This window comes from Paecilomyces variotii (genome assembly GCF_004022145.1).
Source record: "Paecilomyces variotii strain CBS 101075 chromosome Unknown C8Q69scaffold_15, whole genome shotgun sequence".
Lineage (NCBI taxonomy): Eukaryota > Fungi > Ascomycota > Eurotiomycetes > Eurotiales > Thermoascaceae > Paecilomyces > Paecilomyces variotii.
This window is the reverse complement of record NW_021167154.1, coordinates 24,622-42,130: the sequence shown is the minus strand read 5'-3', so window position 1 is coordinate 42,130 and position 17,509 is coordinate 24,622. Positions and strand designations below refer to the sequence as shown.

The 17,509-nt window shown below is 49.8% G+C and overlaps 7 protein-coding genes across 7 annotated transcripts; 6 read left to right on the top strand and 1 right to left on the bottom strand.

The window, feature by feature from the left end:
• Positions 1-438: 438 nt before the first annotated feature.
• Positions 439-1,592, top strand: C8Q69DRAFT_408656 (PIG-P-domain-containing protein; the record flags this gene model as incomplete). Its single annotated transcript, XM_028628210.1, has 2 exons — positions 439-1,054; positions 1,108-1,592. 2 exons carry the CDS (start codon positions 439-441, stop codon positions 1,590-1,592), a joined length of 1,101 nt encoding a protein of 366 aa, XP_028481523.1.
• Positions 1,593-2,387: 795 nt separating this feature from the next.
• Positions 2,388-5,536, top strand: C8Q69DRAFT_109349 (cell-cycle nuclear protein). The gene is made up of 4 exons (XM_028625104.1): positions 2,388-2,833; positions 2,902-3,183; positions 3,236-5,080; positions 5,143-5,536. The coding sequence occupies exons 1-4, from the start codon at positions 2,725-2,727 to the stop codon at positions 5,400-5,402; spliced, it is 2,496 nt and encodes an 831-aa protein (XP_028481522.1). The 5' UTR covers positions 2,388-2,724; the 3' UTR covers positions 5,403-5,536.
• Positions 5,537-6,381: 845 nt separating this feature from the next.
• Positions 6,382-7,214, bottom strand: C8Q69DRAFT_447962 (cell-cycle control medial ring component; the record flags this gene model as incomplete). The annotated part of the gene is made up of 2 exons (XM_028629252.1): positions 6,382-6,975; positions 7,104-7,214. 2 exons carry the CDS (start codon positions 7,212-7,214, stop codon positions 6,382-6,384), a joined length of 705 nt encoding a protein of 234 aa, XP_028481521.1.
• Positions 7,215-7,497: 283 nt separating this feature from the next.
• C8Q69DRAFT_408373 (putative nucleolar RNA methyltransferase) lies at positions 7,498-9,805 on the top strand (the record flags this gene model as incomplete). Its single annotated transcript, XM_028628191.1, has 2 exons — positions 7,498-8,373; positions 8,522-9,805. The coding sequence occupies 2 exons, from the start codon at positions 7,498-7,500 to the stop codon at positions 9,803-9,805; spliced, it is 2,160 nt and encodes a 719-aa protein (XP_028481520.1).
• Positions 9,806-10,599: 794 nt separating this feature from the next.
• On the top strand, positions 10,600-13,561 carry C8Q69DRAFT_109354 (fungal-specific transcription factor domain-containing protein). Its single transcript, XM_028625105.1, has 4 exons — positions 10,600-10,930; positions 11,288-11,956; positions 12,008-12,571; positions 12,627-13,561. Exons 1-4 carry the CDS (start codon positions 10,776-10,778, stop codon positions 13,384-13,386), a joined length of 2,148 nt encoding a protein of 715 aa, XP_028481519.1. The 5' UTR covers positions 10,600-10,775; the 3' UTR covers positions 13,387-13,561.
• A 1,027-nt stretch (positions 13,562-14,588) lies between these two features.
• Positions 14,589-15,417, top strand: C8Q69DRAFT_447959 (Alpha/Beta hydrolase protein; the record flags this gene model as incomplete). The annotated part of the gene is made up of 2 exons (XM_028629251.1): positions 14,589-15,042; positions 15,140-15,417. 2 exons carry the CDS (start codon positions 14,589-14,591, stop codon positions 15,415-15,417), a joined length of 732 nt encoding a protein of 243 aa, XP_028481518.1.
• Positions 15,418-16,541: 1,124 nt separating this feature from the next.
• C8Q69DRAFT_510398 (hypothetical protein) lies at positions 16,542-17,060 on the top strand (the record flags this gene model as incomplete). The annotated part of the gene is made up of 1 exon (XM_028633186.1): positions 16,542-17,060. The coding sequence occupies one exon, from the start codon at positions 16,542-16,544 to the stop codon at positions 17,058-17,060; it is 519 nt and encodes a 172-aa protein (XP_028481517.1).
• Positions 17,061-17,509: the final 449 nt, after the last annotated feature.

Genomic DNA, 17,509 nt, shown 5'->3' with positions numbered 1-17,509 from the left:
TTAAGCCTCCTGTAAACTGCAGAGTTGAACATCACAGAAGTTTCGTATGTCTGTCAAGTGAAAGAACCCAAACATGTATGTACAATACGCCGGTAGTGAGGACACGAGAAATCCGTGAACGTATACGACACCTTTTAACGAGCCTCGGCGATCCTCTCGATGACTGGGTGGTCGCAGACAGATTCAAGTAGTGATATTTCAATATGAGTTAGTCATGAGGGCAGCTCCACGAGCTTGTCGAGGCCCAAAGGGAGTGAGTATGTTTGGATAGAGAAGCTCTAAGTAGCGTCCGTCTCCACAATCATAATGGACCGCCTGGCCTGAGCGGTCAGTGACGGCAGTACTTACTTACACATAGCAATCGCTCCAAGTGCTGTCGGAGGTCCGTAGTGACCACTTCAGTCGGGAATTTCATGGTCTGACCAGATGGCTAGCCAGATGAGCGAACCAGGTCGGGCTTCTAATACCGCCTCACAAGCTGCACCTTCATCCACATTTTCTTCGTACCAGACGAAACAACCATTTCCACCACTTGCACCAGATGGCCCACAGTCGCCGCAGCAGGGACTTCCCGACGGCCAGTACGACGATGAGGATGACCACAGCGTTACTTCTCGAGGCGAGGATGATGCTGAGGTAGACGATGATGCCGACTTTCAGTCACACTACTCTTTGGGTAATCAATCTTCTGAAGACACATCCGAGGCCGAGGACCTTGGACCGGACGACGACAACATTGCGATGCGTCGCCCTTTTTCCCAGTCGTCCAGTTCGCTTCACGGCCCCAATGCATTCGCTCCTCCATTCTACAACAGGCCTCCTACTCCTCTGCCGCCGTCACCATCTTTGACATCCCTTCTCCGTCCCCCTTTCTCCACGACTACATCGCGTCCGACAACGCCTGATAGCTCCGACGTGGAGACTCCCAACGATACCGAGGCCGCCGTCGCTAAATCAGCTCGGACAGCAACGACAGTTCCAAGAGCGAGTCCTAAAGTCCCTACGTATGAATATTATGGTTTCGTTCTATATCTAGCCTCGTCGTTGGCCTTTTGTGAGTAGTAATCCTGTCGCGGTAGGCAATGTCTGAGTCTGACCTGAAGCCAGTGATATATCTCCTCTGGTCCTATCTCCCTTCTCCGTTCCTTCATCAACTGGGAATATACTACTACCCAAATCGTTGGTGGTCACTCGCTTTCCCGTCGTTTCTTGTCATGACAATTGTATACATTTACGTTGCCTTGGCATCATATAACACAGGCTATCTCACCTTGCCGATGAATAGTATAGAGAATATCGTGGATGAGGCTGCGAATATCGCTGTAATCGATGGAAAGGGCAGACGTCGCCCGGGTGGCTCTGAGAAAATGAAACCGGGGGCGACTACGTCCCACATAATGGGCTCTCAGAATCGCAAGATAAATTGGAAGGAGATCTGGAGTGAAGGCACAGATGCAGTCATGGACGTACCAGTGGGCGGTGTATGCGAAGTGCTATATGGTCAGGAAAGGGGACCACAAGAGACAGACTTTGACGGCCCGGGACTTGATAGCAACCACGGAGCAGGCTCTGGCTCTCGCAATCTTGTATAGTATGTATAGAAGCGTAAGTAATCGGCAATCATTATAACCAAGTCTGGTAAAAGGCAAGTTTAAGACTTGACATCTTGTCAGCTACAGGGTATCCTCCTCTTAAGCTCCTCCCTAGGCAACTCCGGCAGCCCTGGTTAATTTGTCGGCGCACAGAGAACAAACATAGGATAACCTGCCATATGGCCGTCTGCAGCGAGTGATGCTGTTGAAGTTGGCGCATGCTGGGGTGTGTCAATTGCATCCTGGTTAACAAAATGGCCGACGGAAGCATGCTGAGCACATGATTGAACTGGAGGGCTCTTGAAAATCGGTGAACACGGAGTGACGTACATAAATATATAGTAGACCATGATATGGGCTGGCAGCTCTCAATGGCTCTTTGAAAGGGGCTACTATCTCATGACCCGTGTACTAGACCTATACAACGTCTCCTCGTAAGCTAAATGTATGACTAGAAAATAGCTACTCTTTTATGTACAAGGGCGATTAAAATATAATAAACAAACTTCTCGATCGTGTGTCAAGTCGTGGAGCCACTGCTTCGTCATGTAAGATCGCTTACTGGATATTAGAACATAGTTATCTTAGTCTGACGAATCCGTAAGACGTAGAAGAAGCCATGTGCAATGAATAATGTGGAAGATGTTTCATTCTTCAAAGCGAAGTAAACATTCGAATGGATCGTCTGTCCTGATGGCCACAGAGCGCTAAGGGCGGCTATGACCGCACCGCGGCTACGCGACCAACCGCTGTGGACAAAACCAAGAGACCAGCAAGTGAAAGTCCGAACCTCACGGAGGACGCGCGACAGCTTTCGAGGTCGGATCCCGACCCTGGCCTTTCTGGCTCTTCGCCGATTCATCCTCTACTGATGCATGCTCATCGCCTGTGAATTTTTTTCCAATCATTTTCCCGGTCCCAGCACAATCTCCCATTCCTGAGGCTTTGGGGAAGTCCGGAATCCTCCCGACGTCTCGAATCACTTTGAATCGCTTACAACTTGCAGAGCGTTTGGCTTGAAGGCGGTTTACAAGATCATCCAAGCGACCGTCTTTCCTTACAGAAGCATTAGCCGGAGGATCTGGACGCGATCTGTCAGTGTGCTGACAGACGCTAAACATATTTATTCCGCATGGCCTGGCAGTCTCCCTCTGCCATGGCTGGAAGTGGAGGACTTGGTGGAAGCGCGGGTGATATGCCCAATGGCGGACATCCCCAGGGCACAGAATACACCCTACAAGGCGAGTTGCAGTTCTATTCACTACGCTGGTGATCATGTCCACAGAAGACTAATCCTTCTCGTCCGCAGGTGTGATGCGCTTCCTCCAGACAGAATGGCACCGACATGAACGGGAACGCAATGCATGGGAGATTGAACGGGCTGAAATGAAGTCTCGCATTGGAAGGCTAGAGGGAGACGCCCGGACTAGTAAGCGTTTGCATGAATCTCTGGGCAAGCACATCAAGCTCCTTGAAACCGCATTGAAGAGGGAACGCGAGAAGGTCAAGAGCCTCATGAACGGGGAAAAGGTTGAGGATCTGAGAGATGCCAAGGAGGTAGCTAAGGAGAACCTCAAGTCCATCCACAAATGTGTGCCTCTCTCCTCAAATTTCCACGGGCAGATGTTAACATATTCTTCTAGCATCGAACTCGACAATACACACGGATGTGGAACCGGAAGACCCGAATCACCCTGACTTCCGACAGGATACCGAGCGTGATAAGTCGCGGGTTTACTTGAACAAATGTTCACAGGAAATCGCGTATCATGTCATTCCTGCGTCGCACCCTCCCCCGGACCTTGGGGATCAGGACCTATCGAACCACATATATGGAAATCAGGGGATGCAGCAACAGAGCTTGGAAGAGGCGTACCTTCAACAACAACAACAGAGACAGAAGCAGCAGCAGGCCAACAATATAATGGTTCGAGAGGCGGCATACCAGAACCATCAGGCTATGATCCCTAATTACGCGGAGACTACGGAAATGGCACGTTCCCAAAACCAAGTCAGCCAGGCGTCCACCTCCAGAGAAGCTGCTGATCGAAGGGATATCGAGCTGCAGCAAGCTCCGGAGAGCAGGAAACAAGCCTTCGACCCCATGCAAGCTGGAGATCGTGGGGAACAGGTCAAACACGTATTTGACGCATATGGAAGACAAATAGCGATCAAAGAAGACCCAAAGCCCCAGAAGAGCGTAGAGGAGGTTGCTGATGACTCGGATGGATGGAACTTCGATGACCGGCCACTACCAGTTGCACAGTCAGAACCTGTCCCGTCCCATAGGCCAGACACAGACGCGTTCCCGAATGCCAACTTTGTACCCCCGAAATCGCCGCCAAGGGGAGGTTCTGGCTCTCATAGGAGGAAAAGCTCGGGTGCCAGGCGGAAGAGTGACGGATCCACGGAGAGCAAAGATGGCAGTGGTGCTTCTGCGCAGAAGACCGATTCTAACTTCAAGGTCCGATTTGCACTTAGAGGCCATTTGGATGTAGTGCGTGCCGTCATCTTCACGGGCGGTGGCACGCCGTCAGAACCTGAAATCTGCACCTGCAGTGATGACGGCACAATCAAGCGGTGGATCATTCCAGCTACCTATGGCGGATATGGCCCATACAGCACCAACCCGGGTAATGACTTGGATATCACAAGCTACTTCACTCACCGCGGACACGTTGGAGCAGTGACTTCGTTAGCGGCTTGCCCGCCTTCTCAGAACTTCTCCAACGGTGGCCGTGCCCTCGGAGATGGCTGGGTGTTCTCCGGAGGACAAGATGCCAGTGTGCGAGTCTGGGAGCGTGGACGAGTTGACCCGAAAGCCACCTTGGATGGCCATACAGATGCGGTATGGGGGCTCTGCGTTCTTCCTGGCACCGCAGGATCGGTGTTCGGAGAACAATGCAGCAATTACGGAGGGCCTGACCGAATTCTGCTTGCTTCTGGTGCCTCAGACGGTAGAATATTGATCTGGGCTGTGAGTGCACCACCTCAACTTACGTCTCCCCAAGCTGGTTCTCGAAGAGCAGGCGGAAGTCGACGGGCGAATTCCATCTCATCGGGCTCGAATTTCCCGTCGTCACCGCAGCCGAGCACTGCGACAACTACCCCGTTCTATTCTACCCTCGTTCATCACATTGTGAGGACCGATTCGCCAGCTCCCACATGCATTAGTCCTCTATCACTTGCAGGAGTCAATTTCGTCGTCTCCTACACGGACGCATCAATTCTGGTTTATGATACCAGAACTGGAGAGGAGGTTGTGGGCATGGCCAGTCTGGAAACCTACGATGGCACTCCATCGACAGGCGTGAACTCTGTAGTTGCAACTACAATTGGTTTCGACGGGACCGCCGACCTCGACCCAAGCAGAACGCTCGCCGATGAAGAAGTGGTTCATGGAGCTACTGGATCCAGCGGTGGCGTGGAGGGTGTGATTATTAGTGGCTACGAAGATCGATATATCCGTTTCTTCGACGCGAATAGTGGTAAGTGTCAATAGACCCGACGTTCCGATGTAACGGAAACTTACTCTTTCTTTTATTCATAGGCCAGTGCACATACACGATGTTAGCTCATCCGTCTGCCATCTCTTCATTATCCCTCTCGCCTGATGGGCGCGAACTCGTCTCAGCCGGTCACGATGCTAGTCTACGGTTTTGGTCCCTTGAGAAGCGTAGCTGCACCCAAGAGATCACCAGCCACAGGCTAATGCGAGGCGAAGGAGTATGCGCAGTCGTCTGGAGCCGCGATGGCCGTTGGGTCGTCAGTGGTGGCGGCGATGGTGTCGTCAAAGCATTCTCAAGATGATGACTCTCCATGGATGACGCCAATATACGATTCGATTTCTTCTTCTCATGAACGCGATACAATCTGTCATTATACAGAGAAAAGTATGAATGGCTAACCGATTGACCTATTTGAGCATTTGGAATGGTGGCCTGCATGGCACATGTTCCCCTCTGTGATTAGTGTCTCTTCCCTGAGTGATACTCACACTCCCCTTTATTCCCTTTATTATTGCTGGGCAGTCTCTTCTATCACGTGCGCCATAACAGAGTCTAACACGTGATAATCCTACTTTCGTCTGATATCGTGAAGATGATAAAATGCCCAGTACCTTGATGAGCTAGCACATTTTTTTGGGTCGCCTTCGTTTTCCCGGCGATGCTCTTGAGACTTGAGCTCTTCTAATGGGACTTTGACTCTAGCGCCGACGACTTTACTTATGTATCTTTCTACTTGGTCCTTGTTTTGCATGGAAGGGATTGAAGCTTGTATCCTGACCCTCGTGTCTCCTTCTCTACCTGCGTCTTTATGCCTCCTTTAATTTCGTGCGCATATGAATGTGTATAACAGCTCCATATTACTTTCTGAACTCCCGGATAAATCCTCTCTAGGATTGGTCACCTTTCTAGCCTGATGAAGTGGAATGTGTACTCTGCCTGCCGCTGCGAGAGAACTGATATTTGTGGTCAATTCACTCAGAACATAGGCTGAATCGCTCCCAGAGCATCTGACTGAGCCAGTCCAATGTGCGTATCTTGAGAAGCTAATGTTTTGGGTGGCTATCCAAAATTGTGAAATATGTGTACATATGCCTATGCAGTATGCGAAGGTTGGGCCAGATACATTGATATCTGCCCATAGCAGTAAGAATAATTCTAGCCATTACGGCTGCCAAATAGCCAGAGAATCGCGAAAAAGACAAAATCGATAAGGTGATTTCCAAGAGATGTGGTATTAATCATATAAAGAAACTATTACAAGTAGCAGTTGCATTCCATTCCTATTGTGTTCCTGCCCAAGCAGTGTGGAAGACTTGTCGCAACCGAGCCGCTTCCTTCTCGTCCTTGATCCTCTGAGCCAAGAAACCCTGGAGATCATCCCAGAATGCTTCTGTCTTCAAAACCTCCTCTCCACTGGGCCCGACAGCAGGCTTTGGTTGAATTGGACCGGTAGGTGGCTCATTCTCCTTTTGTTTTGTTTGTGTTGGAGGTTGTTCATCGATGACAGTCGCGCCACCCATAATCATCACCCCGAATTCCACCTCTCTGCCTCCAGTGAGCACATCAGGCTCGTCCGCTAGAACTTCAGCAATTGTCTTTCCAGTGACTGGTTTCCGCTTGTACAGAACTTTGATCTTGTCTAATGGAACCTTGGCGCCGGTCTGAGTATCAGATACCACACGCTCCTGGACTGCTCGTTTTAGGTCTTCCACAGTTGTGGTAGAGACCGGGGTCTGGTCGAGACTGAACTGCAAAACAGGATTCCGAGCAGATTTCAGATGAACCCGTATTGATTTGGACGAGCCAGGGGCAATTGTGGGCCTGATCTTCTTTGGCATGGAAGGGTGCGGGGGTGGTAGGCGGGGGAGGGTGTACTAGAACGGCGTAAACGGTCAATCACTTTCTCACAATATCTCTTACAAGGAGCACCTCATATCATCAAGCCAAGGTATTTAGACTGCCATATAGCGGGGGAACAAGACGGGAGGACTGCATTACTCACAGGAACGCGCAGTCCCACTGTCTGCGGATCAAAAACATAGTCCGCTGGAAGCTTGACAGGGCGAGTGTCAAGTGCAGACAAGAAGGATTTGCAAAAAGCGAGTTCGGACATGGTGGGATAGTAGAAAAGTGAGATAGCAGGGCAGTTCAAGACGGTCAACGAGGTTCTGCAGAAGCTTGAAGTATGCGCATCTCCGTTAGTAGTAATAGCAGTATGGAACTATCTAGGCAGGTAGATGGGGTTGATGTCAGGGCCAGACCGCCTTCCGCGGGAGGAGTTTCGCCGGCGCCGACTCCCGCAACGGAGAAAAAAAAAAGTTGGGATTGTCTGCGGCCCACAAGAGCATCAGAGACTGCTGTCCCGCTTATTCTACTCCCCTCAACCTGTCGCAAAGATGGGTGTCGGTCGTCGCATGAAGAAGCAGGGGCCGCCGGCCCCTCTTGATGAGTCGAAAATTACCATTTTGAAAAAGCGCAAGGCCAGCGAGGCGGAGAGCAAACCAGCATCGGATAAGAAGCGACGGACAGCGAAGGCGGACGATGAAACACGAAAATCGAAGCCAAAGACGAAAGCTAACCAGATCACCAATGGAAAGGCGAAGAATGGTGCCTCAAGGCCTGAACGCTCAACGCGACAGAAGAAAAATCATCCCAAAAACCCCGCTCAGTTCTTCGAATCGGACGACGAACTTAGCTCCGATCATGACGCCGAGGATTTGATGGGTGATGAGTTCGACGATCTGGATGGAGTTAGCGACGGATCTGTGGGAAGCAAGGATGAGGGCTCTGTAGTGGATGACGACTCTGTCTTTGACTCTGAGGAGGATCATGCACGGGAGACATTATTCTCGGAAGACGAAGATGTGTCCGATGCCGAAGAGCAGCTGACTGCTGCAAACATTGAGGGTTTATCCAAAAAGCTGGACATGCAGAGACAGGCCGAAGAAGAGGAGGCACAGCGGGACTTGCAGGAGTCGGCAATGCAGACAAATATCGCTGGTGACCGTCCGGACGTATTCGGCGACGAAGGCGCACGACCCGGGCTCGCTCCCGATCTCCAATTCCTACGTACGCGCATTACGGATACGATTCGAATTCTAGGAGACCTGGCGAAGCTCGGCCAACCAGGAAAGTCTCGTACGGACTATGTCGATCTCCTCATATCAGACATTTGCACCTACTACGGTTACACACCATTTTTGGCCGAAAAGTTGTTCTCACTTTTCACTCCGATGGAGGCCTTTGCATTCTTCGAGGCAAACGAAACTCCGGTAAGTCGGCTCGTTTCCTGGTTCTGTAGCAGAATGCTCTTCCTGCTCAATTCATTCCGCGTCCCCATCTGTTGTAGTTTCTCAGCTCTAGATGCTCTCTGCTGCTATGTAAAGGACCTGCTCGAACTTCTTTACTGACTCGTCACAGCGTCCAGTCGTGCTGCGCACCAACACGCTCCGTACGAACAGGAGATCTCTCGCACAAGCGCTGATCAACCGAGGTGTCGTCCTTGAGCCCGTCGGAAAGTGGTCTAAAGTCGGGTTGCAGGTATTCGAGTCCGCTGTACCTCTCGGTGCAACCCCGGAATATCTCGCAGGTCACTATATACTCCAGGCCGCATCATCATTCCTCCCCGTCATGGCCCTGGCTCCTCAGCCGCATGAAAGAGTTCTCGACATGGCTGCTGCTCCTGGTGGAAAGTCGACTTATATCTCCGCGTTGATGCGCAACACAGGCTGTGTGATCGCGAACGATGCGAGCAAAGTTCGTGCCAAGGGTCTGATTGGTAACATTCACCGTCTTGGCTGCAAGAACACTATTGTGACAAACCTTGATGCTCGGACGGCTTTCCCCAAAGCACTGGGTGGATTTGATCGTGTGCTTCTTGATGCGCCATGCACCGGTACCGGTGTTATCTCCAAGGACCCCAGTGTCAAGACCTCCAAGACCGAGCGGGACTTCCTCGCAATTCCCCATATGCAGCGACAGCTTCTGCTTGCTGCCATCGACTCTACGGACCATTCATCCAAGACAGGTGGCTACATTGTATATTCGACTTGTAGCGTCACGGTCGAGGAAAACGAAGCTGTTGTTCAGTACGTGTTGCGGAAGCGCCCTAACGTCAAGATCGTTGACACCGGTCTGGGCAATTTCGGCAGCGAAGGCTTCAAGAGCTATATGGGCAAGCAGTTTGATGCTAAGATGAACCTGACGAGACGCTACTTCCCCCACCGGGAGAACGTGGATGGGTTCTTTGTCTGCAAGCTGAAGAAGACCGGCCCTAGCCCAGCCTCAAAGGCAGGAGCATCTGCCTCGGGCACTGCTGCACCGAAAGCAGACGGCTTGGCTGAAACAAATGGCGATGAGATCATCGACAAGACCCCTATCACTAACGAGGATGGAACAACGATCGAGACGCCAGGCGACACGTTTGGCCCCTTCGAAGATGATGCAGATGCCGAGATTATCGCTCGTGCTGAGAGAAACCGTCTCCGGCGCAAGGGCATTAACCCCAAAGCTGTGTTAGACAAATCAAAGGCCGATGGTTCTGCTGGAGAGAAGAAGGATGGCACAGAGGTGAAAGAGAAGACCGATAAAGAAACTGCGTCGCAAAAGTCCCATGGAAAGGATAGCAAGAAGAAGCCCTCCAATGGACAGCAGAAGGACTCGAACAAGAGTTCAAGTGCCAAGTCCAAGAAGGCGAAGCAGTGAAGCAGAATTTGATTAATTTCGAATACCGTGTATAGTTCCTTGGGTCTTGTGGTTCCGGCGGCCAAGAAAAAAAAAGCATCTTGTATGGTTCCTAGGCATGGCGTATAGTTCTCTGCAATAGTGTATCGTGATTGTCTCATATGTCAATATCATTCAAATCAGACGCATATTCTCATGATGGCAATAAGCTGTAATTTCTGATCATATCCAAGATAGCCGTACCGAGTATGTACCTGCCCGCCGGTAGTTATTATTATTGTGGATCTGGGGTAATAAAGTTACCGGCAACGCCCCCGCAAATTGAGCGATACAGTTACCAGATTACCCCAAGATACTTATGGTCGAGGAAGTGCTTGTCTTGAGTCTTGACAGTCCCTTACTGGCAGTTTGGCAATTACCAGAACTTCAGGACACGTGTTTTGCAAGTTCGGATCTTGTGCAGGGCCAATTTGAAGGGATATTGCCACATTCGACAAGGCAACACAACCGCGTGAATCCATTTCGTTAAGTCATGGAGATATCCGCCCCGAACGGATCACTCATAGCCTCCCGGGACAGCATCTATCAATGTGGTCAACACCGCCATATGGTTCGAATCAATGGACATTGGTCCTCGGGCCAATGCACTGCTGGAGTCAAGATTGTTGCTCTTTCAGTTGTTCGACTCGGCTCTCCATCTTTGCACATCCGCTGCCCCGGTGGCTCTTGGTGGCTTTTGGTGTCTCCCCCGCAATAGCCCGCAGTCAGGTGACCGTGCGGCAGCCAGAAATTCTAGGCCTTCATTAGAAACTACAGAGTAACTAATGCGGTGTCTGATGAATGGACGTCTATTTAACTCGTTAACTAGTAAAAATTGCCGTGCTTCTTATTGCTTTGTGATCTGGGTTCAGATCGAGGGCAGTTGATTCGCGGGGATTTCTTCTTTTCTTCTTCTTTTCCTTTTTCCTTTTTAACCGGCAGCGATTCGATCATGTCCACTCCGTCAAGACGAAGATCATCTCTTGTCACAACAGCCTGCGACCAATGCTACCGTCTCAAAATCCGTTGCGACACAGCTTCTCCACGGTGTGCCAGCTGTGAGAAACTACAGCAACAGTGTACATATTTACGCCCAGATAAGCGGAAGTAAGTACCAGACTTTACCTAACGGAAGACCTTTGCCCCTCTGGCTTCTTTTGAGTTCAATTGTTATTCCTTTATGCCAAAGAGGGGAGAATTGGGTATAATATTACGACTCAATTAAACCTGTTGAGTTTGAGACCAAGGGGCGCATGTGGCAGGCATTGTCCGCTGCCTTGATTTCATGGTGTTAAGAGACATGGCTCGTTCCCCTCCCCCCTATTTTCAGTTTTACTTCTTGTTTATTCTTTCTTTCACAAAGCATTCGGCATTATTAGCGAGAAACCTTTCACAGAACCTCAAATCCTGGCACTCCTCCTTTTAATGTTCGCCTTGGAAATGCAACCATGCTAAACCGTCTAGGGTGTCAAGAGTCGACGTGAGCGAGCTCCTCGAAAGGATCCAATTCCTCGAGAGATTATTGAGAGAGAACAACATCCCATTCCCGCCAGCTACAGCTTTCCATTCGAGATCTGGTCAGCAGGATTTAACGACTGACAAGTTTGTGCCATCGAGTTTCTCTTCTCCAGCTGCTCTCTCTTATTCCACCTCGACGTCTCCAGCGGCTTTGGCAGTCGGTCCGATCGAGGAAAGTGGAGACCGAGAGCGAGCTCTTATCCAAGGGATCGACCGAGGAAACAGCAAGGTCTCCGGTCTGGACACGGAGATAGAGATACTGGCAAAGCGAACAGGATCCCTTCAGTTCACAGAGGATGGCCAGTTGAAATTCTTTGGCGCTACATCGAATGTACATTTTTTGCGAACTGCCACCCCATTCCAGCCCGATATTCATCGATGGTCCGACGCGGATGACGTACCAGAGACTTGGCTCCAACGTGCGGGAGTTGGGGGCATAGTCCCACGAGAGGTGGAAGACCACCTTATCAAGCTCTATTTTACCTGGGAGAATCCATACTCGAACGTCGTCCATCAAGATGCTTTCCTAGATGCCCGCAAACAAGCGCTCTCAGGCTTTCCAGTTAAGAATACCGTAATTGCATCCTACTATTCAGAGCTATTGGTGAATGCCATGTGAGTCTACTACGATCCCCGATGCTGACAATAATTCTTACGCATCAAAAGGTGTTCCTGGGGCGCTATCTTCACGGATCGGAAATTCCCAGAACTTCCAGAGAGACTTCATGACTTTTTTGTTGCTCGAGCAAGAGCACTCCTTGAACGTGATATTGACGACCCGACTATCGCGACGGTCCAGGCTCTGACCATCATGAGTGGCAGCGAAGCGAGTCGAAGCAGAGATTCCCGCGGTTGGCTATACGATGGTATGGCCTCACGACTAGCGGTTCATTTAGGGCTCCATCTGGACGTGGAACCTTACGTGTTGTCAGGGGAAATGACCCGCCAGGAAGCAAACGTCCGAAGCACTGCTTTTTGGGGATCCTTCGTCATCGACCTTGCGTGGAGTTATTACCTCGGCCGACGCGTTATGCCAGTCGCCCATGTAAATAGGATCCCAGCGCGGACGCCGTCCCAAGATAGAAATGGCCCACCTCATTACTGGGAGAATTACACCGGAGATTTGACAGATACAGGGACAACCGTCCGAAGATATGTGAGCCCATTGGCGTCTATGTGGGACTACCAATTGAAACTCTGCAATATCTTGGAAAGACTCCAGAATACATTGTAAGTCCATCTCGCGTACGCTGGAAATAGCTCGACTTTTCTAACTGAAGGATAGCTATGATAAAAAGACCGGATCAATATCTCAGCTTCGAATGCACACCACTGCGATCACGTGGTCTTTAGAGAAATGGATGGAAGAACTGCCGCATGAGTTAATGATTGATATCGACAATGAATGCGCGGTCTATCTTCCCCATATCCTCCTGCTGCATGCCCAGTATCATGAGGCTATGATATTTGCGAACCATCCGTTCATCACACTACCAGGTGCAGGTGCTGGTCAGTCACCAGATTCTCGACGAAAGTATGTCGATGCGGCGCAGGCTATTACTCGCATAATAGGCATCTATAAACGGCTATGGTCGCTGCGTCGAATTAACATCCAGGGCATACATCACATGTTCACTGCTGCTATGGTACATTTGTACCTTTCTTGCACATCCGAGAGCTCCGAGGTACATGCCCGTGCAGTTTCCGACCTCCAAACGTGCTGCGATGCGCTGCAAGAGGCATCCAAGTCACATGAACTCGCTGCATGGCAACTACGATCCCTCGACCGTGTGTGCCAAGTGTGGTACGATTGGCTGGAGAAGGATGCACAGGCTACAGAGAAACAACCCGAGAATGCGACTAACAGTCACGTCTCTTCGCCGGAGGGACCGGAACGCTGGGCCGTCATAGAGTTAGTGATACAGAAAGCGCTAGGCAATAGAGACTTTAGCCCAGTCGAGGAAGACAAGATGCCGTGGATGGATACATGGATGCAGATGCAAGCTATTTCGGGCGTAGATCCGTTTTCCATGGGATATGCATGACTGATGCTTCACTAATGGCGTGTTTTCTTTTTTGAGTTGATAGCGTTGATTATTGTTATCAAGGATTGGAGTTGGTATAAATAGGAGGTTGCTCTCAGATTTACGAGCTTCAGTTATGTTTAAACGCGACTTTTCTGACAGCGCTAGAGACTCTGTGCTATCTTGGTTCCGAACCTGGGCTAACCTATTGATGTTCTCCTTATCGGTATTTCCCCACACCGGCCCTAGTAGGGGAGTAAGTAGAGATCCTGGGTGTACGAGTTATGTTTAGAAGACAAGTAAGTAATGCTGATGTTACAGGTATGCCCCACGACTGATACTTATGGCGGGTTCCCCACTTTTAGCAGTATTACCTATCCACGAAGAGCTTTACTTTATCCCGCGCATCACTGAACCTTATTAGCTGTACGAAGGATATTAAACACTGGAGAGAGAAGAGAAAGTCAGAGTTTTCTTTCAGAGTAGCAACTAAAAAAAGAAAAAGAAGGAGAAGAAAAAAAGAAGACTCCAAGGCAGCTACTCGGGTTAAAAGTGTTAAAGGCCCCCTCCGGCTGCCCCTTTCGGCGCCCTGCTCCCTAGTGATCACGTGACCTAGCGAGCCCATATAGGCTTCGCCTAGCTCCTAGATCCAATGAAGCAAGCTTTCTCCCGCTTCCTTCAAAAAGCTGCTACATACAAATTTAAATATAGCCAGGACCATGATATCATGGTGGAGATGGCGTTAACACACTGTAGATCTTCATTAACGACAGCCGGACTGGAAAACAGTCAAAAGGCCCAATCTAGCCAGTGACAAGACCTGATATAACTCCCACGTGTTAGTGTCGGACCGCTCGGGTTATGTATCGCTATTATTGGAGGTTTAACTTGGAAATTAGGGCAGTAATCTAAAGCCCCCGAAAGCCACCGATCCCGATTATCGATGACCGATGAGATCGCGGCTGGTGGAACCACTTGGCGATGGATTTCCTGGCAGGTACACAAATCAGCCCTCAGCATTTAGTGGTAGACCGCGATTCTGGGGCGTCTCGCGGTTGACCCGAACTGCACGATGACAGTGCGCATGCATTCGTCGCCGCAATGACTTGCCTATAAAAGATGGCCCGGTGCTCGACATCCTTTGGCCGCGCTACGAGGGCTGAGAAGAACATACGCCAAGTATAGCGTACTGTACATATACATAATTGTCCTGAAGCGGAAATATGGTTGCGATACTGAGAGCATTGAGCATTGGCCTTACAACGGGCCATGCTGTTTGGGCCACCCAGATCACAGAACGTACGCAAAGTTGCTCCTCGGTGCACTTTTTCCTCGCCCGTGGCACGTCCGAACCATATCCAGGTACACAAGGCCAGCTTGTGAATGCAACCTGCAGCCAGTTGAGAAATTGCGACTATGAGGATATCATATACCCCGCCACCTCGAACAGCACCGACGGATTCTGTTGGTCTGTCGAATCGGGCGTGCAAAACGGAACCCAGCAGCTTATCGACTACGCCAACCGATGTCCGGATTCGAAGCTGGTAATTAGCGGATATTCTCAGGGTGCCCAGGTGGTCACAGATATCCTCGGTGGAGGAGGCGGCCAGCTATGGGACCTCTGCAAGCAATCTGCCAGTGCAGCGCTGGATACATCTACTAATGCTAGCAGGAATCGTACGTTTTTCTTTTCTTTTCTTTTCTTTCTTTCTTTCTTTTTTTTTCGCCCTTTATCTATATACTAATTTCCGTACTAACGATGCAATACGTATAGTTGCCGCTGCTATAGTTTTTGGCGATACACGGCATACTGCAAATCAATCGTACAATCTCCTGAGTGGCTGGGATATAAATGGTTACGCTATTCGGACGCAGAACATGCTCGATGCTCTCGATGTCTACGCAAGCAGAATGCGTTCATACTGCGACAAAAACGACCCGATCTGCTGCAGAGGACACGACCTCAATACGCATCTGACGTACCTTACCAATTACACCGACGATGCCGCTTCCTGGCTGGTTTCGACAATCAATAAGGCAACGATACCATAGAAAGATGTGTCCAACGCCCGCAGCATCGTCGTATATATTGAAGGAAAGGGTTTCCCTACCGCATCATCTACCCTAACTGGATCCAGCGCTGCACAATAGATTGCCAGCAGTCTGAATAGCCACCATTGCGTTTCTGGCCACCCTGGGCCTATATACAGTTGTATAATCACCCTATATATACGTTCCTATCTGATAGAATGATGTGAATATACAACGATTCAACGAAGAGATCAATACAAGAGTGTTTTGCGAAGCCATAATGATGAAAAGCGAAGATTACTCGTATGTCATTGCATCACAACTGGGCGCTAGTCCCTCAACAATTGTTTGACTCTCTCAAACGCGGCGCTTTATTGATCGTTTAATACTCCCTGCTATCTGGATGGGACTTTGGAAATGGACATACCGGGATTTAAAGAAAGTTACTACCTAGGTAGCTATTGACGGGGTAAATGTGGATCCTGTTACTAGTGTACTTAATACACCGTTATTGCTGGCAGCCGAGAATGGGTATCAAGAAATTCAGAAGATCTTGTCAGTAGGGTGTGTAAAGGTTGATGCGAGAAATTGGAATGGGCAGACGTGGTTAATGCTGGCATTAAGGATGCGGCGATACGAAGTAATAGAGATACTTAGGGCGGACAGTCCCTGGAACTTAGGATAGTCTAGATGATAGACGCCTTCTAGTTAAAGTTCGGCAAAATAGGATTATTTGGGAATTCCTTCCCAAGTCACTTCTTCACCCAGAAATAATCGTGTATACTCTCAATATTCGAGGAAAGGCATACCTTGGAAAGTCCCTCTATGTAAGGGACCTTCCATTCCGGGGTTTAATAGCTCGATCCATCTAACCCTAGGACTAGAACAGGAACTGAAGCCAATCCCGGTCTATGCAGACACAGCCAACGACGCTATCCCGGTGGGAAACACTGGCTATAGGCTAATGACGAAGTGGCTTGGTAGTCGCTACTTTTCCGTGCGTGAGGCTGTCAGCACTAATCAGATTGAACCCCGAAAGATCGGAGGAAAAGAGAACCCGGCAGATAAGTAGCTTCGAGCTCTTGAGCTCAATTCCTAGAGAATCAAGCATTCCATCAATCTTCCCCCAGAGCCTCCAAGAAAACATGGGTTATACTTTGTACGATGGAACCATTGTGGTCCTCCAAGGTATCCTCAACTCCTTATCCCACATCCTCCACCAAGCCGAGCAACGCCCCGATGGTAGCAGTCTGCTCGAGGCTCGTTTACACGAGGACATGTACCCATTCACAGATCAAGTCCGCCTCGCGACCCAGTTCTCGGAAAATGTGGCCGCAAGATTGACAGCTCGGGAGCCGGTAACCTTTGAAGGCAAACCCGCGACATTTTCCCAATGCTACGAGCGCATTGAGACGGTTCTGAAAGTGCTCAACGAGGCCGACAAGAACGTCGTTAACCAAAATGGCGACATGCTTGCGACCACTAAGCTTGGTCCAGAGAAGACGGTTGAGATGAGCGGCGCTACGTATGCCCATATTGTTGCCTTACCCAACGTCTTCTTCCATCTTACCACCGCGTATGGAATTCTGCGAAAGGAGGGGGTGCCGCTGGGCAAGCGGGACTATTATATTGGCTTCTTTCCTCCAGTCGCCGGAAGCCAGTAAAGCGACGACCTTCGAATAGCGCATGATTTATGCCAAGAGATCAATACGTCAAAGAGACATTCTTGAACCCCAGAGACTGAGACCAAATTGAGAGATTCATCGTGATAGACTGAAGTGAACAAATGAACAAGTGATTAGGTTTCAGTAAGGTCCACTTTCAACGTTTGGGGAGCACTCCTCAATAATAGTCGGCTTCGGGCTGCCTAGATGACCACTTGCATTGTTTCAAAGCTCCTAAGCTCCTAGTAGCAGTTCGCCGCTCACCCGGCCACCACAGTAAGTAGCTAATCATCTAGTCAGATATAGCCGATCCTGACTACGGCGTCAGGATCCGAATTCAAGCTTCCTAAGTATCAGTCAGCTCGAGACATTATCAGGAATAAGAGTCCCGCCACACAATGTAACATTATACACGCCTTCAGTTGCAGAATTGCAGTAGTGCTGACATG

Coding starts and splice junctions, on each gene's coding strand:
- C8Q69DRAFT_109349 (XM_028625104.1), top strand. CDS start 2,725: ATGGCCTGGCAGTCTCCCTCTGCCATGGCTGGAAGTGGAGGACTTGGT. Junction 2,834..2,901: donor CACAGAATACACCCTACAAG/GCGAGTTGCAGT, acceptor TCTCGTCCGCAG/GTGTGATGCGCTTCCTCCAG. Junction 5,081..5,142: donor TTTCTTCGACGCGAATAGTG/GTAAGTGTCAAT, acceptor TTTTATTCATAG/GCCAGTGCACATACACGATG.
- C8Q69DRAFT_109354 (XM_028625105.1), top strand. CDS start 10,776: ATGTCCACTCCGTCAAGACGAAGATCATCTCTTGTCACAACAGCCTGC. Junction 10,931..11,287: donor TTACGCCCAGATAAGCGGAA/GTAAGTACCAGA, acceptor TAAACCGTCTAG/GGTGTCAAGAGTCGACGTGA. Junction 11,957..12,007: donor GAGCTATTGGTGAATGCCAT/GTGAGTCTACTA, acceptor ACGCATCAAAAG/GTGTTCCTGGGGCGCTATCT.